This window comes from Podarcis filfolensis (assembly GCF_964270895.1).
Source record: "Podarcis filfolensis genome assembly, chromosome: 6".
Lineage (NCBI taxonomy): Eukaryota > Metazoa > Chordata > Lepidosauria > Squamata > Lacertidae > Podarcis > Podarcis filfolensis.
The window spans coordinates 1,245,573-1,270,688 of NC_139609.1; the positions used below are offsets into that span (position 1 = coordinate 1,245,573).

At 46.3% G+C, this 25,116-nt stretch overlaps 1 protein-coding gene across 3 annotated transcripts; it reads right to left on the bottom strand.

Moving 5' to 3' along the window:
- Window positions 1–1,519: 1,519 nt before the first annotated feature.
- On the bottom strand, window positions 1,520–23,713 carry UHMK1 (U2AF homology motif kinase 1). Of its 3 annotated transcripts, XR_014549835.1 has the most exons (9): window positions 23,472–23,713; window positions 21,038–21,330; window positions 19,304–19,495; window positions 17,380–17,474; window positions 12,943–13,019; window positions 12,323–12,421; window positions 5,581–5,669; window positions 3,837–4,887; window positions 1,520–3,805 (listed from the first exon to the last, which is right to left on the bottom strand). XR_014549835.1 is itself a non-coding variant. In XM_083621432.1 (8 exons), the coding sequence occupies exons 1-8, from the start codon at window positions 23,701–23,703 to the stop codon at window positions 4,741–4,743; spliced, it is 1,224 nt and encodes a 407-aa protein (XP_083477558.1). In that variant the 5' UTR covers window positions 23,704–23,713; the 3' UTR covers window positions 1,520–4,740. The 3 variants fall into 3 exon arrangements, 2 of the variants coding, with proteins under 2 accessions (XP_083477558.1, XP_083477559.1); XM_083621432.1 differs by having other exon boundaries at window positions 1,520–4,887; XM_083621433.1 differs by lacking the exons at window positions 1,520–3,805; window positions 3,837–4,887; window positions 5,581–5,669 and adding an exon at window positions 5,676–10,140.
- Window positions 23,714–25,116: the final 1,403 nt, after the last annotated feature.

Consider the following 25,116-nt stretch of genomic DNA (forward strand, 5'->3'; position numbering starts at 1 on the left):
TACACTATTACCTAATGGTTGGAGAAGAATCAACCGTCTAAATGCAAAGTCTACCTTCAGCTGGTGAGAAAGCATCTTTCTCTGGTTGTAGATCCTGCTCCAAATAACTAGATTCAGAATTGTTTCATAAGCATACAAAGCAAAGATAGTCATGATAGTCCTTTAGGGGGAAACCTCCAAAACCCACCACTGGGCAATACACTTATAAGGGCCAACCAGACCATCACTCAAATGTGGCAAGTTTGTCCAGAAGTCCTAATCACACAGGAGGCTACATCGCGCGGGGGGCAGGGGATAGAAGAGGGAGAATCTAGCTTATGCTGGCCTCTTGCACACACTCAGCTCCAAGGCGGCAGAGATTGCAGGTTGTTGCTCCTTTATCCCAACATCTTAAGTGTGTAATCTGATATTTGCCTAGCAGCAGGGAGGGACTTGCTGAGATATTCACGGGACTAGAAAATGTATATGTTTAACTTATGAAATAGTGGCTTGTAATTTTATTGAAAACTCTGGAGTATTTGATTTGATTTTGTATATTTTATGATTAAAAGAACAACCTTGAAACCAATGCCAGACCAGACACCATAACTCCCGTTAAAATATTCTAGCAGACCCACTGAAATCAGCGGGTGTCAGTCAGTCCCGGGGCTGCCAAGAGTGTGATAGAAGCTGAAAGGGGTACCAGTTCTTACCCACCCAGGCTGCCTGTAGCTTGAAATCTGAACATCAGAGGCTGTGTGAGCAGTGCACCCCGCCCCAGTCAAGACAATATTCACATTGTTTCCAGAAAGCAATATGGGGAGGGGGCTGAATTCTTTAGAAAAAGCCATTCTTAGGTCAAATTCTAAACTTTTCTGGAAGCTCCATTGCCAGGTAAAGGCATTCCCCCCCCCCAAAAAAATAAATACATTCCACCCCCCAGTTTGATGGAACTTCACTGTGTTGGTTGATCTAGTCACCTACATGCAGTGCTGAATACATCACTTGAATCCATCTTTATCTTTAGCAGGTGTGTGATTCCCTGATGGAGATCAGTGGGGAAGCTCAAAGGCCAAACAAAACATGAAAGAGCAGCTCTTCCCTTCTGTGTTTCCCACAGTGGATGTGGGAACACAAGGAAGAGCTAATGCCCATGTCTCACAATTCTGATCAGATATCCAAGTGGTTGCTATTTAATGCTAAAGAAATGAGGGGAAAAACCAGAAACTGCAAGTGACAAATTTAACAGCACTATAGTTTTGCCCCCAATGAAGCTTTATCCAGAGCATCCAAGTCGGGGGAATGAACTCACAGGTTCTGTCACCAACAGATGCTGGACAGCAAGACTCTGGTTTCCGCTGCATGTTCACATATGTGAAGTGATTTGAATACTTAAAAGCACAACATGCATGCTAGGATCATTTTTGAAAAACTGTGGGGCACAGATTAGGGCCTGGGTTCCCTCTACCAATAATCTCCAATGCAGTTTGGAAGTCCAATTTCCCTCTCACAAATCAGCCCGTAATAAAAGGTAGCTTGGTTAACATCAGAACAAATCTACTTTATTTTTCAGTTAAAATTGTACATTCATCTTTTGAGCTGCTGAGCAATGGTGCATAGAGCACACGATCTCCTTAAATAATCTGAGTAGAAGACGTATGTTTACAGAACAGTTTGCAAAGGAATCATGTCAACGCTCCTGAACAGTCAAGTCCAGCCAGACAGGCAGTGCTATTGTCTTTCTTGGGGCAGAGAGATGGAGGCAGGCCAGAACCAAAAATGGACTCCAGGTCAGATGTGTGCAAAGCTACGAACGGGTCTTTGGACAGAGCCCCTGTCCTTGCCCACAAGCCCCATGACCTTCAAGTACTCGTGCAGTTCTGGCTTAAAATGTGCTCAAAATAGATGCCCCCTCAGCTAAGAGAGGAGCAGCTCAGCAACATTTCCCTGCCAAGCCCAAGCTCAGGCAGTAAAGCATGGGGGGGGGGTGACAGTAGACATTTTGGACATTCATTCTACTTAACCAAGTCACGAAGACTGAAAGGGGCAGGACCACTGAAACCCAGGTGAATTATGGAGGTGAGAGGACAAGACTGCACAAACTCTTCATAGAAGACTTGAGGTACTTGGAGGCTGTGGATGCAGTTCGCTTCCCATCCAGAATCAGGAATGTCACTCTCCCAAAATCTATATCAGATACGCTACGTAGGACAAACTCAACAATATCAGTATAATTGTCAGTGCAGACAATATCCCATCTTAAATAATTCATAGCTCAGAAAGGCAAGGAGGCAAAACCCAGGAATAAATTTGCCACGAGAGAATCCTAATTATTTATGCATACACCCCACCCCCTTCTAAAATGCTAGCTTCTGAAGACATTACAAAAAAATTCAAGTATTTTCTAAAAGGAGTGGGTGAGACGTTTAAAACGTCTCTTTCTTGTTTTCCTACCATTGCCCAAGTCAACTCTGTCAGAAATGCTGCACAACTTTTGAGAAACCAAGAAGTGAAGGATCCTCATGCAGGGAAGAGAAGCTGCCGGGGTCAAGGTGGATTAAGAGCAAGGCAAACTGCTGCCACAAACTGGGGTGCCTTCCATTCTCGGTAGCAGCCGTGAAAGCAGAGGGGAAGCATGCATAAGATGCTGGGAACTGGGGAGCCTCGAGAGGCAGGACCAGTAGTCAAATTTCAGAAGTTTCAAGCATTTCTAGCAGAACAAAGACTCTTCTCTTAAAAACATGTTTAAAACTGGCTCAGGAAAGTAACTCTACAGAAAGCCCCCCAGGAAGAATCTGGTTGGACAACACCCCATAATATCATTATGCGAGCAGAATTAAATCCTTTCTGTAGGCACCTGCCTAACTATTAGCAGATGATGCTGGGAAGACACAAACAGGCAAAACAAAACCACCTCCCCACAAGTCTCTTACTAGACAGAGAGAAGGCTCATAGCTCAACGAGCCCTATCACAGGAGCTGAAATTGATCAGGACCTGAAATATCCACTTGAGTGTACACAAACCAGGATTTACTTGAAAATGAGGGCTCTTTCTAATGCAGCATTTTAGAGATAAAGTCTACTTTTCTATTTGGGCTTACACGTAGGGAGCCAAAAGGTGCCTTCACTGGTTCTCGCCTTCTTCCTGAGAGAAAGGCTTCATTGTATTACAAAGGAATGGCTAGATGCCACAAGTGCAACCTTCCTGTCTATTGTCTAGCTTCAACTTCTATATAGCCAAATCATCTGGGTGACCCTACCTTGCCTCAGATCCCCTATTTTTAGGGCAGCAATCCTGTTCTGTGGCTGAGGATGTCCCTTTAAGTCTCTGCAGATACAGCCTAACATGTTCAGTCCTAGGGTGTGAAGGCTTTGAAAGCCGGCTGGGATTTTGTGTTTTGGGTGCTCCCATTGTGGTTCTTCCATTATAACATACAAGTGACATTGCAGTCGGCCACCCACTAGATGTGTCAGGCTTTGTGCTCTTTTGGGTGTGTAGATCTTGTTATGTTCCATCCCTAGGGTGGGCGGTGCTGTTCCTTTGCCTTTCCCTGTCCTCACCAGTGGCCACCAACCCTTCTCCTAACATTCTGAGGTGCTTGCATCTCTGCGCCATTTTAGCACATCACTTTCTGTGGGCTTTTTCTAAATAGCACAATTGCAAAGTTTTTGAAAAAGTAGTTGCTTTTAAAAAGAGTTCCTGTAGCACAGGGCAAGAGGTTTGCAGCTAAGCTTACTTCTGAATAAACACAGCTACAGATTGGACTGAAAGTCCTGTGGACTTTGCCTGAAAATGCCCCCTCTGCAGACTAACCAGTTTCACAATCTGATCTTTATCAAACAGCCAGTTTCACAACCAGGCTAGAGAGCTTGCCAGCTTGATTTCTCCTGCTTGTTACTTTCACTATTTGGCCATAGTAAAATTGTGAAAAGAAGAGCAGCGCTTGCAGCACACAGCTAGAAGGCAGCAGCCTTACAGGACTATAGCTAGAAACATTTCTACATTAAAGCAAGTGCTACTGTTTCCAGTGTAACTTATTGATTAAATAGCCAACTGAAGGGTGTGGGTTGGGAAAACCTCTTTCCAAGAAGCAATTAATTAAGGTGGAGAGCCCTCAGATCAAGGGAAGGGACTTGGAAAGTCTCTGAAACTGGAAACAATAGAGAAAGGAGGAACGCCTCAAAATGGCACCCATTGCCCCCTCCACTCCTGTTCCACTTTCCCCTCCTTAACAGACTTTCTGAGGTAAGAAGACAAGGAGGAGGAAGTGCTGGGGAAACATGGGAGGAGTACAATGGGCTGACAATGTTATCTGTTCTCCCCATAAAATTGTTTGAAGGCAGATCAAAAGCCTCATCCGGATGCATGTCCTCCATGGCACATTCTGCTGCTTCTCTGCTTGTGGCACAAGGAACTCCAGAGTTGCTTCACAGACTCTTTCAGACACCATTCAATGCTTGGCATCTCTAAGTTCGGTGCCAGAACCCCCAACACTGCCTTGTGCCTCTATTTCTTTCCCACTGAATTCTTCTTCACCTTCAATCTCCAACATCCATTTCACAGCATTTTGGTTACTGTAGAGTAAATCAAAGGCAAGGAGGAGGCTGATTTCATTGCAACAAAACAGAAACACATGGGCCTTTTTCTTGCCAACCACAGAATGAGAAAGGAGGAGTACAGATGGAGTTCGTCTCTGGAAAATACTTTGGCAAAGCAAGGCAGCTTTGGATACATGCGTCTCTCCTGACCGCTGCCGCAGACTAAAGCATGGTTTGGTAAAGATACCCTCGCTTATAGGCACTCAGTGGGTAAAATGTCGCCACAACAAACTTGCCGTCAAAACTCTTCCCAGTCAGGGCTCTTTGGGCAGCTTTTGAATCCGCAGCATTTGCATACTCAACAAAGACCTGAAAAGAAGCAGGAGGAATGTCAATCTCCTTTGCCCCCTTGCACTCTTGCTTTCCAGGACAGGCAAGACACCTCCCAGAAACTGGTAGATTACCTTTGTTAAATACTAAGGAGACAAATACATTAAAATGGTATACATTTATTTGATAAGAAAAGATTGTAAAATGATTTAATTCTGCAAAATGTAAGTGTGGTACACTACAGTAGTGTGATTTTTAAAAGACAAAATATAACACTAGAAGATGTTACCAGAATGTCTGGATAAAGTATAGAAGGTAATATTGAAAAACTTAAACGGAGGTGCATTTCTATTGTTTTATAGTCTTAATAGTGTGGCATTTCAGAGGCATACTGCATTAATAGATAATGCTATTAAAATCCTGTCTCCAAGTCTGAAATGCAATAGTATACAATTTTATTTTAGAGATATATACAAGCAGTAAAGTATTCCAAGATTCCCAGAGAGACAAATGCAAACACACACACAAAATCTGATTTTTTTTTTAAAAAAATCTGCTTCCATTTATTAGAGAATCATTCTCTCTATGCAAGATAGAAGACAGGAGTTGTATCAGGAAGCCTCAGTATGTGCCTCACTCAGCTGTCATTGTAAAAGGAGAGGTCAGTGCAGCCTTAGACCAAAACCTCAAAGATGAAACATACACACAAATCTTGACTGCCCAAGTACTTACATGGCCTTTGCCTGGATTTTCCTTCGGAACAAACAGGGACACGACCCGTCCATATTTGCAACATTCTTCTCTTATGTCATCCATGATATCTGTGGAATTGAGAAGACAACTGAAAATAGCAAAGACCCAGCGTAGCATATTGGATAGACTGGCGCAGAAGGACCCAGTAATCCTGTTTGCAGAATGCCTGCTTGCCTCCAGAGCAACTGCTGCACAAGGTTCTTGCAAGACTAAGCCACTTACCTAAGCTGCTTGAAGGAAGGGCAACAAACAAACAAACAAACATAATCAATAACATATTTTTTTGCCACAAATTGCATGTTTCATAACATATAGGGGTTAACAAGTTATGTCCAGGCTTGACATAGAACACGAGGAAATAGATAAAGCAAATGATCCAGCATTGTGCAGAAAAAAATGGACACCTGAGATAGCAATTGCAGTTGAGAATAGATTGAATTCAGAAACTGCAATTAAGATCAATTATAATAAACAATTTATCAATAGATTCCTCCCTGACGGTTTACGAAAATCTCATTGAGTCCTTGCAGGATGTGGTCTCTGTCAACATAAACTCAGCCGGCAAGCCCCGCACTGCTAAAGGGCGCTGTTGGTTTGACCAAGAGTGCCGTACAAAGAAGGAAGCCTTAAGGAACACTTATTTGGCCTATAGAAATGCTGGACTAAATTACTTACCTCCATCTTATTTCAAAATTAAAAAAGAGTATAAAGCCCTTTTGGCCTCAAAAAAAGGCAGTCCAAACAAAATTCCTGGTCCCTGCTATTGAATGCCTCACTAAACAATGAAACTAGACTCTTTTGGCAACTGGTCTCCGACTCAATGAAAAATAGCTCTTCAGCCCCCAGCTGTGTCATTCCAGCTCAGGTTTGGGAGAACCACTTCAGAAATATATTTATGGAAAATCCAAACCTCCCTTCCAGCTTCCAGGATGATGACAGGGCAGAATTGTCACTGCTCCCACAGCGGAGGCCGGTTACTGTGGAGGAAGTCTATACATTAACTGGGAATCTGAAGAGCAGAAAGACTCCAGGGAAAGTCTTTATCCCCGGAATTGATCACATCAAACCAGCACTGTTGGGCTCCGCTTCTGGCAGCATTTTTTACGGTAGTAAATAACTTGGGCAAAGTACCATATAGCCAGAAACATGCTATAGTAGTCCCAATCTTTAAGAGAGGCCACCCAAACGTACCCTCCAATTATAGGCCAATTAGCCTGCTTTCAATAATTGGGAAGCTGTATGCCCAATTTCTCAGTAACAAACTGACAACTTTTCTAAATGAACATAATATACTGTCTGAAGCCCAGGCAGCCTTTCGTGAGAACCATTCAACATCAGACCACTGTCTAATGCTGTCCTTCCTAGCCGAGAAGTATACCAGGCCTCTACAGGGTAAGCTCTTTGTAGCCTTCATAGATCTGAAATCAGCGTTTGATTCCATCCCCAGATCCCAGCTATGGTCCAAATTAAACCTGATTTTGCAGGACAAATGACTCCTCTTTCTTATAAAAGCCCTGTACAATGGAATCAAACTGCAGGTCCGATGCGGTCGACAGGGACAGTTATCAAACAGTATTGAGATGACATGGGGGGGTTGAGACAGGGATGCATTTTGGCCCCCACACTAGAGGAGGGCTTAATGGACCCAGATGGACACCTTCCAAAAATAGGAATGAGAAGGACCCCATTGTTGTTATATGTGGATGACACAACCATCATCTCACGTTCCAGACCGGGTTTGAAATATCTGCTGAGGAAGTTTTCTTATTACTGTTCTGGAAATGGTTTATCCATTAATTATGAAAAATCTAAAATTTTAGTATTCAAAAGAAGCTTCTCCCGGTCTAAATGGGTGCTGGATGGCCATAACCTTGAACAGATTAAATACTTCAGTTATCTAGGGCTCACATTCCATCATACAGGATCTTGGAAGCACCACTGGAAAACCTCCCTTCAAAAGGCGGAGATCACAAAGCTAGCCATACTCAGATTCTTTTTCACAAAGGGCAGCAAATATGTTCCAGCAGCCTTAAGGGTTTTCAATGCAAAATCCGTTTCCCAACTCCTGTACACTGCAAATGTCTGGCATAATGGGGACCTGCCAAAGCTAGATGGCTTTAAGGCAAAATTTCTATGATCTCTGCTGTAGGTACCCAACTGTGTCCCCAACTCCATACTTCTGTTAGACGCTGGTGAATGCCCAATTTCAACTAAAGCATGTTAGAAGCTGGTGAATGCCCAATTTCAACTAAAGCATGGTGGGCTGCCCTAAAACATTGGCTCAGAATTTCAGTATTTGATCTAGGGAAAGGGTTTATACCAACACCTGACCAATGAGGAGTTTCTCAGCAAATGGCAGAAAACCATGCCTAGAAAAGCCACCTCTATTGGTCTGTCACCCGCCCCCCAACTTTATTACCTGGGTTATGAAGGCACCCTAAAGATGCTAAAGCTTCTCGGCCTTTTGGCTAAAATCAAGTGTAGTGTAAAGATGCTAAAGCAAAGATTATGGGATAATGCACATAGTGACTTGCGATCTCGATCACACGTAGTCTGTAGTCTGCTGGCAGTAGGAGTACAATATGGGCATGTCTTTAAGTTAACGCCTTACATTAAAAACCTGACAGTACCAAATTATCGAAGGTTATTCACCAAAGCCAGACTAAACGTCTTTCCTTCTGCAGTGTTGGATGGCAGGTGGAGAGGAGCTCCCTACCAGGACAGACTTTGCTCATGTGCCCAAGACATCAATTCTATAAAACATATTTTGCTGCACTGTGCGAAATATGAGCAAGCCAGGGCTGAACTGATATTACCCTTGCTGGTACCTTTCCCAGGAAAATCAGAGGCTCATTATGTCAGGTTCCTATTGGAAGACCGGACAAACGCTAGAACATTAGCAGCGGCAAAGTTTCTATCGGTGGTTGCAAGAACCAATGATCCCTATCTTTAAGTCTGAGCAAAATGCTTGTTTAACCTGGAGGTAGGCTGTCTGAATTGTGCATTGCTTTGTAACGATTTGTTGGGTCTCTGGACCGTAATAAAGATTGATCGATTGAACTATCTATGTGAGTCAGCCAGAATATCATTAAACTGCCCGAGTCCATATTCTAAGCAAGTACAACCTGCTCTTCCATGCAGCATGGAGGAGAAGGGCTTATGGCACTAGTGGGGTAAGCCTGAGTGCCTGGACATCTGTCTTAAACACTACCCCAGCACCTAGTAAGTATTCTAGACCTTAGGGGCAGGCAGACCTCAGCTTTGTGCTTTTACTAGAATCCAGAGATCCATCCACCAGAGTAAGGCCCCAAATGGTGGCACAGGCGGCCAATTGCCATGAGCTGCACACTGGAGAAACTTACTACAAGACAAGCAGAAATCTAACCAGGAAATCTGAGGCTGACACCACCACCCTGCCCACAATGGCCAGCAGAGCTGGACAAAGACCTAATCAAGGGCAGGCAATCAAAACTCTTATTTCCTGGCTTCTGGTTCCGGTCTGCCTTAATGAAGAAAGCTCCCACGACAGCAGGAGATCGTTGGCGAAGAAAAAACAAGGATGATTGAGGTTAATTATCCCTTGCAAATTCTCCCCAGGGACAGGGGGGGATGGGCTTCACTCGCAGTTCGTCTTGGTACCTGGCTCTCGCTCCAGCATGGATTGTGGGAGGCAGGAGGTGCTGAGTGCAAAAGCACTTTGCCTACTGATAACCCCCCTACGCTGCCATTTAGAAGCAGAGGTTGTCCTGTTAATCAGAGTTTAATCTGAACTAATGTAGAGATATGTGCTAGAAGAAATGAGATCATAAACTGTGGAATCGAAGCAGCTGCAAGGTTGTTAAAGTTTGAATTTGAAAGAAGACTTCATTTGGTATAAAATACGGTGTGGGGGGAGGGAAGCCCGTGATTTCTTTATATAAAGTGTTATTCTCTACATATATGATTTGGCAACCCTCCCTTGAAATGGTAGTTTAAATTATGGATATTCAGATGATGAGGGTGAAAAATGGATTGCAGATATGGAATATAACATCAAATGGAATTGTGTGTGTAAAACAAAAACGAAAAATTGGGAAAAGGGAGAGTTCTATTTTGCAAAAGGTTTATGATGGAAACTCAGAGCTGATTCTTCCCAACTCCCTATTATCCTTAGACTGTACTGAATAATGCTAAAGGGGCTTGGAATTTAATTTAATTGGAAGCGTAATCGCTTATCTTCTGCTGGACGGAGGGATGAGAGAAAACTGCAAGCTTGCCAAGGGTTGAAAAGGTTCATTACTGAGTTATTTGAAGTTTGACAGCTTGCTCTCCTTCCCAGGCTTAGAGAAATTTATTGGGAAAGTGTGACTTTTGTAGCTGCAAAACAATGAACCAGGGACAGAACAATGGAGAACTTCTGAAACAACAATGGGACATTAGCGCCACCCAAGGCATGCTGGAGAACAGCAACAATTGACAAAAAATAGACCTAATATATTACAAGGACAAGAAGAAGCACTATGGACAGAATAATTGCCACACACAGGAAGGATGCTTCACCTGTAGGTGTAGAAATCATTTAATGTGTCAATACGAATGGAAGTTGTTAAAACTGCAGTTGCGATATAAGGGATTGGTATTTTGACTGGAGTGTAACTGAAATTTATAAAATTTTGGAATGAAGAAACAAAATAAATCATCAAACCATCAATTCTAGTATGCAGGAGGCAGGGGGGCACCTAAATTGTATAATTTGGCATCTCAATGACTGGTATTATTAATTGCATTATAATTTGGCATTGTTATAATGAGGCTATTATTGGATTGTTGAAACTGAAAACTAATAAAAATTATTATTGAAAAATACTCTTATTTCCCAAGCGAGGTCCATGGCGCCACAGAGAGAAGCTCCAAGTTAGTCACTGGGTCAATCACAGTTAGTTCTGGGTTCAGTGGCAATTTTTAAGGGGCAGCATGCTGTGTCAGCATTCCTTATCAGCATCCTGGTCCCATTTTAGAGCTAGGGAACCCTGAGGCACCAAGGAATACACTTTTTCAAGGCCAAGAATTGTGCCTAGGCTTGCTTTTGAGCATTCTCAGGCTTGCCACTTCAGGATGAAACTCAGATGAGCAGCTCCCTCCTATGCATTTTTGCTCAGTTGCTCAAGTGACCGGAACATAATGGTGGTCTTAGAAGTTAAACAAAACAAACAGAGTCACTGTGTGGGGCCTAGACGCTGCCACAAGCACCACATGTCCCCTTCCCTTATTCTACTGAAAATGACTAGCTGTGGAGACTTTTAAAAAAACCGCACAAACAGCAGTTGGTTCAGTCTTCAGAATGGTTTAGGGGAGGGGTGGGGAACCTTCTGGACTCTGTGCACCAGGTCCTTATCAGGGCCAAATTATGATGCCACATGACTGACATGCGCATGGGGCCACCTGCCTGTCAAAATCCCTTGCATTTTGCAAGTCTCCCTGCACTGGCTTCTAAGTCCCCAACCTTGAAGGTTTTAAAAAGGGAGCACAAGGAGAAAGCGCTTCCAACTCGCTTCCTCTTTAAGCTTCCAATATCAAGATCACAGGAACCGTTTGAAAGCCTTTGCAAAAGCCTCTCTGAAGCAGCCTGCAGGTGCAAGCTATTGCACAGCCTGCTTTTGCACAGGGCTTCAGTCCCTGCTCTGCTGACACACAGGGATTAAATCCTGCTGCCTTGGCTGCATGATCGTGTGCACTGCTGGGAACAGGATCACATAGTGACATCAGCTGGTGGGTGGGTGGGTGGGGGAAAGGACCTTGCAGGTCAAACTGGAATGCCAAGACTGTCCCACATGCCAGAGGTTCTCCGCTCTTTCTGTAACAGAAGTCAGTAATATGTAGAGCGGATCACGCCCCCCCCCCATAAATGTAGACAACACAGAAGGGTTACGGGAACCAACGGTAGTTATCTCTCTTTCAGTTTGTCCCTTGTACTCAGTATTTTCTGCTACTGACACAAAAGGAGCCACAATTTTTCCAAGCACAACAGTGGTTTGGGTGGGAGTAGGAAGGTACTTAGCCTTCCCGCATCTACTGATTCTCCCTTACAAGCCCCCTTCAAGGTAATTCATCCTTCACCCGCTTCCTCAGGCTCCAGAGCTACAGAGGGGAGAATCTGCAGGTGGGGAGGATGTCAGTACACACAGGCCTCCCTCTCTTCCGTGCAACTGCAGGAAACCAGGCAGAGGGCCTTCTCGGTAGTGGTACCCGCCCTGTGGAAAGCCTTCCCATCAGATGTCAAACAGAGAAGTATCGGGAAGTTTTTAACGTGGAATGTTTTTCTGTGTTGTTATTATGTTGGAAGCCACCCAGAGTGGCTGGGACAACCATGTCAGACAGGCAGTGTATAAGTAAATAAATAAATAACAACAACAACAACAACAACAATAATAATAATAATAATACCAAGATGGGGTGGGAATCTGTAACATCAACCTGCAAGCGCTGCTCTTCTAGAGACCATTTTATTCAAAATATTGCACACATATTTACTTTTGTTATGCAATAATTCTTTAAACATTTTTGCTTGGAGGTTACTGCTCTGCCTAAATTTGGATCACGCCTAGCTTGAAGCAGGATGATTTTCTTCCTCCCTCTGCCCAGCTCTCGGAAACAGTTTCCTTTCCCACTTCCGGTGCATCTCAAGCCCTTTCTAGTAGGCTCTGTAGCTGAAGGATAAGGAGCGACATCAAGATGTACCAACCTTCAAATTCTTCTTCATTTTGGAGAGAGGTATCGCTCAAAATATTTAGCAGCCTTAGCACTGGAGTTGGAAGCATCACCAGATCTTCAATATGGGGGGCTGTTAAAGCAATGCAAGGTAATCATTATATCAAAGAGAAATTAGAAATGGTTGGATGCTAGTTGCTACAACCTACTCAATCCTATTCTCAAAGAGAGTTAAAAAGTTTATCTTTCTTTACCTTGCCTTATCACATACAATGCCTCTTTACCTTGTATTTTTACCTTGTGAGATCCTGAAGGGCAGCATATAAATCTAATAAATAAAAATGATTAAAAAAACTCTCGTTGTAATGTTGGGTTCAGACATCCGTGAAATGGGGCTAAGCCCGATTCAGACATTTAAAATGGCACACGGGAGAAGTGTGAAAGGAGGAAACGTTAATTGAAAACATACCCTTAGGAGTCCACAAGATGCCCAGAGGGTCCCTCTTAAGGACAAATGTTGTTTTTAAGATGTTAACCAGCTTAAACTTGATGCAGAGAATGGATAGAAATTCTCAAAATGAACTGAACAGAGTCAGGGCCAGTTAGGCAAGCGTTATTTGTGGCCAGAGAAATGAAATACGTTATACACCCTACCAAAAGGAATGCTGAAGAAGGGGCTGCACAAGGCCTTTGCTGCAGTGGCTCTTTCCTGTGGGTCCTCGCGAAGCATGCTGGAAAGCAAAAAGGAGTCTTTGTGGTACAAGCAAGTTCCAGAGATGCTCCCCACAGGGAGACCATTCAAGCTGCATCCAAGCTGATTTCTAGAAGAATAGCAAAAGCCCACCAGGTTCTGGAGAAAGCATGACACCACAGCTTTCATTGTTCCAATTCTATGGCTTTATGGTGATGCTGATTTTATAAACCTTATTATGTATTTCAGTGGTCATTTGCTAGTAATTTTATTTTGGCTCCACTGCAGGTTCCCTTGAGTGCCATTCTGTGGAAGTGTGCTACTGGAACACAAAGCAACATATACATTTCTCCTGCCTTTCTCTTTTGAAGATGAATGGCCATGCCACTGGTTCTCCCAAAGACGTAGATTCTCCATACTGAGTTATGCCAAGGAGAATGAATAATCATGATCTCCCCCACCTGCAAATTAGGTAACTTACTACATGTTGCTGGAAAGAAAGCTCATCTTTAGTATTTTATTTCCCATAAATATTATTACCAAAATAGTCTCAAAAAACCAAACAAGCAGACTGCAAATTCACAGCTCCACCAAACACAATTTGGTCTCATTAATCAATCTACTGGTGAAACCTTCTAGCTAGTCCTATTTACACAAGGATGACGGTTTCATGAATCTATTGCACAATTTCGTGATTTGTGTGGGGCTTTGACCCCTGGTTACTTTTTTTAAACCTTCATCTTATTTAGAGGGAGGAATGGCGGTGGGGCTAGATATCTCTATCGGCGAAGGGTTTCGAGATGCAGTGATCCTCGAACCCCTTCCAATCTACGCCCCATCCCAAGGGATGAGGGTAGGGAGAGCAAGGATTACCCACCTCCGTCATTGGTGCTGTGCAATGCCAGGTCCATAGGCAACAAAACCGCCACCATGCGTGACTTTTTTGTCTCGAAGGGGATTGACTTGGCTTGCATGACGGAGACCTGGGTACGGGAAGGCGAAGTAGTCTCCCTACATGAGATAACACCCCCAGGTTTCTCTGTCCTCCATCAATCGTGGACTGTGGGTCGGGGGGGAGGAGTAGCGTTGTTAATCCGGGAGGATTGCTCTTTCAGAGCTCTGCCATCACCGGCGATCTCCGGCATTGAATGTGTTGGTCTCGTGTGGGGCACCAAGGAGAGCTTGGCTGTCTGGCTGGTGTACCGACCACCCAGCACACCTGCAGCCACCCTGTCAGACCTGCTGGAGGTGGTGGCGGGCTGGGCCTTGGAGTTCCCAAACCTACTGGTTTTGGGAGACTTCAACGTCCATGCTGATGCCACTCCCTCCTCACAGGCTCTGGACCTGGTGTCTTCCATGGCAACACTAGGGCTCTCCCAGTTTATTTTGGGCCCCACTCATCAAGCAGGCCACACGCTGGATCTGATCTTTGGGGCTGGCATAGATGTGATCATGCTCCCTGCTGTGGAAGTGCCATGGTCTGATCACTACGCTCTGAAAGCCAAGATTGACTTCCCGCTCCTCCCCTGCTCGGGTGGCGAACCTACTTGGGCTCGTCCGCGAAAACAGATGGATCCTGATAGATTCCGACAAGCCTTGCGGGACCCTGCTCCTCCTGGCGACTCATTAGATGACCTTGTTGAGGACTGGAATGAAGCGGGATCTCAGACGGCTAGAGCGAGTATGGCGACGGACTCGTGACGGAGCCTCAAGAACATCTTATAGGACGCTTATGAAAGCCTATAAGATGGCTATGAAAGCTGCTAAGAAATCTTACTTTGCAGCTTCCATTGCATCCGCTAGCTCTCGCCCGGCACAACTTTTTAGAATAATTAGGTCAATAACGTCCTTAGGAGGACAACCAAATTTAAGCACAAATTCGACCCACAGCTGTGAGGCATTCGCGAGCTTTTTTGCGGAGAAAGTCCTGTTGCTCCGCCGTGACCTCCCTGCCAATTTAGATACAGTGACTGAACTGGAAGCCCCTCGACTGACTTCAGGTCCAGTGTTGGACCATTTCGATCGGATACTCCCTACTGATGTGGATAGATTCCTCCAAGTTGGTAGGCCCACCACCTGCCTCCTTGATCCGTGCCCGTCTTGGCTGATTAGGGAGTGTCCAGGTGTTGCGCGGACCCCCCTGGTTGAAATTATAAATTTGTTCCTTGACATGGGGACATTCCCAGGGGAACTGAAGGAAGCAGTGGTGTGTCCACTCTTAAAGAAAATTTCATTAGATCCCTTAGACCTATCCAATTACCGCCCAGTTTCAAATCTTCCATATCTGGGTAAGGTAATCGAGAGAGCGGTTGCTGAAGAGCTTGGTAGGTTTCTGGAGGAAACATCGGCTTTAGATCCATTTCAGTCTGGTTTCCGTCCTGGTTTTGGGACCGAGACTGCTCTGGTTGCCCTCACAGATGATCTCCGTAGACAACTGGATCGAGGCGGGTCAGGACTGCTGATCCTTTTAGATTTGTCAGCAGCCTTTGACATGGTCAATCATGATCACCACCTCGCAGACGTGGGGATACAGGGCATAGCCCGTAACTGGCTGTGCTCTTTTATCTCTGGTCGGGAACAGAGGGTGGCACTAGGGAGGGAAATGTCGTCGCGCCATTCCTTGGTGTGTGGAGTGCCGCAGGGCGCAATTCTCTCCCCAATGCTTTTTAACATCTTTATGCGCCCCCTTACCCAGATTTTCCGGAGCTTTGGGCTGGGCTGTCACCAATATGCTGATGACACTCAGCTCTATCTGCTGATGGATGGCCACACCGACTCGGCCCCGAACACACTGACCAGATGTTTGGAAGCTGTGGCTGGATGGTTTCGTGGGAGCCGATTGAAACTAAATCCTTCAAAGACAGAGGTCCTATGGCTGGGTTGGGATGGCATGGGGATGAGGGACCAACTCCCTTCTCTTGCGGGGGCCCAATTAGTGCCATTGCCTTCCGTTAAGAGTTTGGGTGTAATCCTTGACGCCTCCCTTTCCATGGAGGCGCAAGTTACAGCAACAGCCAAGGCGACATTTTTCCACCTTCGCCGCATCAAGCAGTTGGTCCCTTACCTCTCCCGCCCCGACCTGGCCACAGTGATCCATGCAACGGTCATCTCCAGGCTTGACTACTGTAATTAGCTCTACGCAGGGCTGCCCTTGAAGCTGACCCAGAAACTCCAGCAGGTACAGAATGCTGCAGCGAGGCTCCTCACGGGGTCTCTGCCATGGGAGCATATTCACCCAGTGCTTTTCAAACTGCACTGGCTCCCGGTAGAGTACAGGGTCAGATTTAAGGTGCTGCTTTTGACCTTTAAAGCCCTTCACGGCCTGGGACCCTCGTACCTACGGGACCGCCTCTCCTGGTATGCCCCACGGAGAGCCTCAAGGTCCATAAATAGCAACACCCTAGTGGTCCCGGGCCCTAAGGAAGTTAGATTGGCTTCAACCAGAGCCAGGGCCTTTTCAACTCTGGCTCCGGCCTGGTGGAACGCTCTGCCTCATGAGACCAGGGCTCTGCGGGATCTGATTTCTTTCCGCAGGGCCTGTAAGACAGAGTTGTTCTGCCTGGCCTTTGGCTTGGAGCCAATTTGATTCCCTCCCTCCCTTTCTTTCTTTTTCCCTTTCCTTCTCCTCCTGCGATGAGGCTACATTTTAATATTTTAATGTTTCCATATTTTAATGTTGTATTTTAATTTTGTTTTTAAGTTGTAATCATTCAATTTGTTTTTATTATTGCTTGTAAGCCGCTCTGAGCCCGGCCTTGGCTGGGGAGGGTGGGGTATAAATAAAAATTATTATTATTATTATCATTATTATTATTATTTAAAAGACTTGACTGAAAGGGGAAAGTTGCAAATACACATTGCCTGAGCTAGCAATTATTTGCTGCTCTCCACAGCAACTGAAAAGCGTTAAGTAAACTGTAGGTGAATGACAAAAAATGAGGGCCGATATGATACAAAATAAATTATATGGTATTTTGGCATACCTTAGCCTGGTTACTATCTACTATCTCTCCCACATCCCAAGCAAGACTTTGCCCAGCCGCTGCCTTTTAACAACCATTTTCCATTCACATAAGCGGTAGTGATTTTAGCATCCATTAAGTGATGAAACACTTAAGGGCCCTTATGGGAGGCAAATGCTGGTTTTGTATCTGCCACATTAAGGAAGCCCAAGAGAGGAAAAGCCGGGGCTGGGACCTAACAATCCTCTTTATTACGTGAAGCACTGCTGAGGTTAAGGGAGAGTCACCAGAAGCAGGACAAGCAAGGCTCTTGTTCAAAAGCCTTCGTAGATAACAATGGAACTCGCCCTTTGTTTGACTTAATCCAGAGGCTGAGCTAGAGCGGCAGGGCGAAACCCCAGAGGAAGAAAACACTGCAGAAGCTAACAGGCAACATACCTTTTGAGAAGGTCTCTGAGGTGATAGGCAGGGATGGCAGAATTCACTACACTTTTGCTGGCGAAAATGTGCTCAATAATGGCAGAACTATTTGCCTAGGAAGAAGAGGTGGGAAGAAAATCTCTTAGAAGGAAAAAACCCCCAACCCATCTTGTATTTACTCTGTAAGCCCCCCCCCCCCATTAAGCCTGCTGCAGTAAATTGCTCCATAACACCTATTCCATGGTGGGTTCAGTATTGACACAAAGCAAACCAGGGCAATTCTACCCATTCCTAAAATTAGTTGATGCTCCTCCCTTCTCTTCAGCCATCTGCACCAGGGATTAGAGCCCCCAGTTGTGCTTGTACTCGGCCACCAACACCACATGCCCTGGGCTGTTCCAAGTTGGGAGAGTGTAGAAGTATGTTTCATCTGCTGACTTTAGAGGCAGATCAGGTACCCTGCTGGGTTGGACTTTTCTTCCTTTCTTCCACTAAAGCTCACATCACTTGCTAACACCACCCAGGTGCCTTTGAGGCGGCTCCCATTCTTCACTCAGGCTCTCTGGGAGAGATGCACTGGGATCTGCGTTGTGGGGATGGAGGCCTGAGGATGCTCCAGACCTATGATTGTGCTAGTGGGTAGGGATATCCTATCTCTCCCCTGAAAGAAGGTACAACACACCTGGCTGAGGACTGTGAGAAGCTGCAGTCGCCGTGTTGGGAGACTGCAAAGGTACCCATGGAAGGGACGAAGGGTTGTGCAAACTGTAACTTTATAGCAAGGCAATTATATAAACCCTACATTACAGGAAAAGCTCATGGCTCGGAGGTGCAGCTCCTGCTCTGGCATCGACTGGGAGGGCCGGGGAAGAAGGCTGCCTTAAATCACAGAAAGCAGCTGCCTGTCCGTGACGACAATATTGAATCTGAAGGATCTGTGGCCTCAGCTGGCAGCTTATTACATTCCTATGACATACGCTGATGTCAGCTCGTGTCACCTCCGCTCCTCCCCAAGCAAATGATTGCTTATTTCACAGACTGTTAAGGTATTGGCTCCCATCAGGAAAGCTGCAACATTCAGTATTTTATCTATCCAGCAAGGCAAATTCAAGCCATGTAAGGTGCTGTCTTCTTCAAAGAGGAGTTTCAAAACTCCCAAAGAGAAATTGCCATCAAAGATGAGGTGTGATCTGATCAAGGCAGAATTGAGTGGTACTATTATTTCCCTTGATCTGGGCACTCGACTTCTGTTGGTGCAGCCTAGAATAGTGTTAGCTTTCTTTGCTGCTGCATCACACTGCTGACTCACGTTAAGCTTATGGTTTACTAAGAGGGGCTGGGGAAACCAGCCAGATGGGTGAGGTATAAATAATATATTATTTTTATAGAGGACCCCTAGATTCCTTTCGCACGTACTGCTAGTAAGCCAGGTGTCCCCCATCCTATATTTGTGCATCTGGTTCTTCCTGCCTAAGTGCAGAACCTTACATTTGTCCCTTTTGAAAATCATTCTGTTAGTTTAGGTCCAGTTTTCCAATCTGTTATGGTCATTTTGAATTCTGATTCTGTATTCTGCACCCCTTTCAGTTTGGTGTCCTCTTCAAATTTGACACACATGCCTTCCATTCTTTCATCCAACTCATTTATAAAGGTGTTGAACAACAATGGGCCCAGGACAGAATCCTGCAGCACTCTGCTTATCCCTTATTTCCAGGATGACAAGGAACCATTAATGTGTACTCTTTGGGTTTGCTCAACCAGCTACAAATCCACCTGACAGTTACCTCGTTCAACTCACGTTTTACCAGCTTCCTTGCAAGAATATCCTGGGGGACTCTGTCAAAAGCCTTACTGAAGTTATTCAGCATTCCTCTGATCCACCAAGCCTGCAAATCTCAAAAGCTAACTGATATCTCTGCAAAATTACTGCAAAGCTCCTCACCCTCCATTCCTGAGACTGGACAGTATGTTTTAGTTTCATTCCTGAAAACATCTCCAGTAATACTATTCCAAGACTCCAGAGATCGATAGCAGAAGTGCATTCCATCCCGCCTTGCACTCCCGCCTTGGAGAGGCAGTTCTGCAGCTCAGCCTCGGGAGCGCGGTATCCGTCCGTCTGAATGTACTTCACATCCTGGGGAGAACGAAGCGTTTGCTTAGAAGTCTAAAATCATAAGAAAGCACTGCAGTGGATTTGAAACCTTATACTAGTTTGTTTTATGGTGGTCCAGAGAAATCGCCCCTCTAGGCTGCTTCATGCAGAGCCAAAGGATACCACAAGGAAATGCTTAACTTTTGCTAGTCCAAGAATTTGTCAAGAAACTTTTTTATAGAAGCAAAATATAAAAATTCACAAGCAAAAATTCAGCAGCTGCATAGGAAATCTGTTTTGTGATTTAAGTTTAAAATGTTTCAAGGGGTTCTGAAAAGAAACTCACTGGAAAACCACCTCAGTGTATGTTTAAATGTTGATTTGTGCCATTTCCAGGCGGAAATATCCAAGCACTACAGAAGTTTTGCTCTTCCACTACCAGAGGAATTGGTAAGCACTTTTCACACACTCAGGGGGCGGAGCAATTTGTTCTACCCACGCTAACTGGGGGCTCGTCCAAACCTCTGGAGCACTCCTCCTGCACTCCTCCTGCAGATTTCTGAAAGCAGTAAGAGCCTGGTCCCCCCCCCCCCTGCGGCCCCGAGGGCTCAGTCTTCCATTAGCCCTGATGCTTTCCCCCGGGAAAACTCACCATTTAGTGCTGAACCAGAACAAACAGCCATTAGGTTTTCCGTGGACTGCTGTTTGTTCTGATGTAGCGCCAAGAGCAGATTTTTGTGGGGGAAAGCGACAGGCTCAGACCCCTGCCTAGAAAGCATGGGACAATCAGAAATGTGGATGAGTCCCATGTGCATCTGAGACTGCTTGGGAGAAAGGAATTCACCTCATGTACAGCAAACCCGTGTCTTCCTACACATGCGTAGGAACTGCAAGGGATGGACTGGATGAGCCTCGGGGTCCCTTCCAACTCTACCATTCTATGATTCTGTGTGAAACAGGAAACCTCAGGGCCACACCCCTTAGAGCAGTGTTTCCCAAACTTGGATCTCCAGCTGTTTTTGGACTAGAACTCCCATCATCGCTAGCTAGCAAGACCAGTAGTCAGGGATGATGGGAACTGTAGTCCATAAGCAACTGGCGACCAAAGTTTGGGAAGCAGTGCCTTTGAGTAATAAGCAGCCTAGAGCATTCTTTTAAATGTGTACAAAGTACTCAAGCAATTCTGCAACAATGCTCACAGAGCAGAATAGTAGCAATCCCTTCCGTAAAGATTTCAGGATACGTTTTAATAAAAGCACTGCATGTACCCCCCCTCCACCCCCCCACGGGCACACACACATACACAGGGTGAAGTTTTTAACCAAAGAGAATTTGGAACCATTTCCTGGTCATAGACAAAGATATCTTTACAGCTGAAAGTGTTTTCTTCTGCTACAGTGCACACACGCCTTTTGTCTGGCATTTTTTGCCGGTTTCTGAAAGTGTGTCACCTCCTTTAGAAAAGGCAAAAGCGGGGTGAGTGTGCACAGCACAAGGGCCCCAAAGCCATTCAGCATTTTCTGCAGTCATCTCACCTCTCTGATTACCTTTTTGCCTAAAAGGTTCCAATGGCACTTGACCAACCTGAATTCCCTCCTTGAAGCTGAGTCCAAAGTCAATGAGCTTGAAGCCCTCCTCCTCCGCACTCCACAGGATGTTGCGCGGCTTCAGGTCTGCATGCACATAGCCTCTGTGGTGGAGGAAGGCAAGGCCTTCCAGGACGTCTCGCGCACAGTGCTGGGTGATCCACATGGAGCAGCCATGCAGGCTGGAGTGCGCCAGCAGCTCTGACACGCTGATGTCCAGCAACTCCAACAAGAGGCAGCACGACGGGCCTTGGGCAGAAGGGTAGTCGGTGAACACACCGTACAAAGTCACTGCAGGTAGAGAAACACCCCAAAAGGATCAGCAGGAGTTACTTGGTGGGCACCACTGGTGCCTGGAAGCTGTTCTGCGCTAAGGCAGTGATTCCCACAAAAAGCCGCATTTGGAACATACAAGATTCAGTTGTTTCCAGCACTTTTCCTAGAGCATCTGGGCCTGGGTATAATTTAATCCAGAGCTAGGCAAGTGCCGCTTGTTTCTTTTGGGGAATTAACCTTCTAACCTTCAAGAGAATCCTTACCCCAACTCTGTGGCCATCGAAGAAAAATGGATGCAGCACAAATAAGGTCAACAACAAAACAGTCTTTAGGTAGCACCAAATAAAATTCTAGTCTGGATCCATGCAGAGTTCTACTGCAATGGAAGTCACTGCCAACATGGTTGGCAATATGGGTACAGAAATGAATTCAAACACCCTGGATACTCTGCATGGGTCCAATATGGCATCATTTGAGAAGGAAATCCGTCTGGCTGAACTCCTGTCCGCGGCCCAATTTTCCGGATCTTTCCCCCTGTAGCACATCAACAAGACTTGGTTCACTCATTGCGGTTGTTGGCCAAAGTATGATATGCCAAGCTGCAGCATTTCCAGTGGATGCCTGAATGCGCTTCATGGATTGCCTAGTTGTGATTCTTCTTGCCTTTGGAATTTTAGATGGAAACACTGGTTGTTCCTCAGGACCAGTTCCCAGAAACAAGTCCGTTTCCTTCTGCTCCAAGCCCCATTGTAAGTTACCACCAGCCATGCTCTGTGCTGTACAGGGGCTACACTTGACCATTTGGTGTAGATTTATGCTGTTATGTGCAGAGCCAACCATCCGTCACACAGTTCCCATCAGTATGTCTGGCGGTGTGGGGGCAAGAGGGGCTGGGGCTGGCCTGGTAGTAAACATCTATGTCTCTCAACAAAGACAGCCATAGGGTTGCATGCTCATTGCAAGAGGCTACGAAGCAGTTACCGTAAGGTGATGGTAATCTGCAGCTGACCTCTGGCAGCAGCTGTGAGAAGCCTAATCAGATGAAAGCACAGTTGCCTTGAGATGCAGTGGTAAGTCTCACATTTATTATTTGTTGGGAAGTTTTAAGTATCACTCTTCAGCAAAGCAACAGGGCGTGTTACACACAAGAGTCTTAGAATCACAGACTCGCAGCGCTGGAAGGGAGCCTGAGGTTCATCTAGTCCAACCCCCTGCAAGGCTGTCCCAGAGGGGGGTCGAACCTGCCGCCTTGGCGTCTTAGCACACCATGCTCTAAGCCATTGAGCATGTCTGTTTCCCACTCAGGCTTCAGACAAAATGAACACACTCAACAAGACTTGCGCCAGCCTTCCCCAGCCTCTTGACCTCCCAGTGGCTTGGACTGCAACTCTCACAGGCCAATGGTCAGGGATGATGAAGGGCAACAGGTTGGGGACTGCTTACAGACATCCCCCTCAGTACCATGTTGTATTTGGGACATCCTTTCCCCTCTCAGCTGGCCAAGTGATTCCTCATGCTGTGCACATGTACCCATATTATTTAGTGAACCGATTTATATCCTGCATTTCTTCCACAATGCATCTCAAGGTGAAGTTGGGGGGGGGGTCTCCCCTGGGACAAGGGTCAGATTCAGATCTGCTTAACTTTAGCACGGGGGCTGTTCCCTTGCAAAATGGGATGCACTGAATCGGAGCTTTCTGGCCCCGGAGATGGGCAGGGCAAAGCAGATATTTCCTGTCAAAGGATCAATCACTAATACCATCATCAGGCACTGGATTAAGCCCCCCTGGCTGGTTCCCCATTTGTGGGACGGCGGAATCACTAAACAACCGCCCTGCGGCTCCGGGTCGCCAGGGGCTCTGGAGTTTGGTCCCAGCACGTGGCGGGCGATGCCGTAGACCAGGTTGCTCCCGGGGGAGGATGTGCCCCAGAAAGGGGCCGGAGAGCGCGCCGGGCTGCGGGAGACCCAGGCTGGGGTTCTCCTTGGGCAAAGGCCCCCCGCCCCCTGCCGCGAGGCCCCTGCGGGGGGGGGTCCCAGGGGTCATTTAGTCCACCCCCGCCCAGCCCAGACGGGCCAGGGAAGCCCCTTTTCGCCTCCGCTCCTGCTCTCTGCACAAGCCCCGGAACCCGCCGCCCCCCCCCCCGCGCGCTCTCACCTATGCTGCGGTGGCCGCGCAGCTCCTCCAGCGCCGCGCGCTCCTTGCGGAAGCCGTAGCCGCCTCCCTCCGCCTCCGCCTCCCCGCGGGCGGGCGGCAGAAACGCCTTGAGGGCGGCCGGCGGGGCGCGAGGGTCTCCCAGGCAGCGCGCCCGGTACACGGCGGCCGACGAGCCCCGGCCCAGCGGAGCCTCCGCCCGCCACAGCCCCGCCGCCGCCGCCGCCGCCGCCATGGCGCGCCCGGAAGGGAGGAGGAGGAGGAGGAGGCGGGCAGGAGGACCTCACAGGGAAAAAGGCCCCTTTGGAAATGGGCGGGACTGCGGGGGGGGGAGGCGGAGACAGGTGTCGGGGGAGACACGCCAGCGCCACCTGCCCCACTTCTCCCCCCCCCCCGGAAGGCCCCTCTGCGCCCCTGGCAAGAGAGCAGAGGCTGAGGGGAAGAGGGAAGAGAGCCGGTGAGGAGTCAGAACAGGGCCCTCTCGAAGCCCCATTCAGGCACAGTTATGTGGGGCTGCATAAATCTCCCACAGTCCCGTGGGGAGAATTTCAGTGATTAAGATGAATGCATGGCCAAGAATGCTTTTTTTATTTCAATCAATCCCGGAGACAAGCCGTGCTGGATGCTTCAAAGAATGGCAAAAATATATTTCCAGATTCATCTGACAAGGGAAGAAACCAAGAATAAAATATCAATTTTTGTATGCCACAACTGCAGCAAGAATTTTGTAAGCTAAGAATTGGAAAACGCAAGAAGTACCAACAGTGGAAGAATGGCAGATGAAGATGATGGATTTTTCGGAGCTAGCCGACCTGACTGGAAGAGTCCGTGACCAGAAGGAGGAGGAGTATCAGGAAGAATGGACGAAATTTAATGACTATTTAGTTAAATATGTTAAGTTAAATTAATTGGAAAAAGCTTGCATATAGCGGATAGGCTTAGGATTTAAATATGTAATATGTGATGAATTAATATGTTTAATACTGAACTGGGAAGTAAGAAAGATGTTAAGTGATTAAGTTAATTTTATAAGAATATTGATTTGGAAAACCGTTAAAATGATATGCACTGAAATCCAACCAGGGGGATACGAGGAAGTCACTTAACAAATGTTAATTAGATTAGTCTTAATAAGGTTATGATTTATGTTTGTTTGTCTATTTGTCTGTGTGTTTAATTTTTTGTGAAAAAACCAATAAATTTTTTTGGGGGAAAAAGAGAACACTACATTTCCCAGCACCCCACAAAATGAGCCCTCAGTGCCCTAACCTGCTGGGTTAAGATATCACCAAAAATCCAAGGTCAGCCAAATCATTACAAAGGGTGCTAAGCTGTGGGGGAAAGCCTCTGCAACGTTTGTCGAGAAAACATTATGTTTCACCAAATGCTTGGAGAAGGCCCCATGTGACATTTGGCAGTGAAAAAACTATGTTTCATGGCGCCCCACAATATGAGCCCTCGACACCCTTACCTGCAGCGTAAAGATTTGGCCAAAAATATGACATTGTCCGATTAACTCCAAAGCGGTGCCAAACTCCAGGAAGAGCCCCTGTAAAAATACGTTTCACAGCTCCCCCCCCCCCAAATGAGCCATCAGCACACTAAACAGTAGTTTCAAGATTTTTTCGCAAAAAATTGGGGGTTGTCC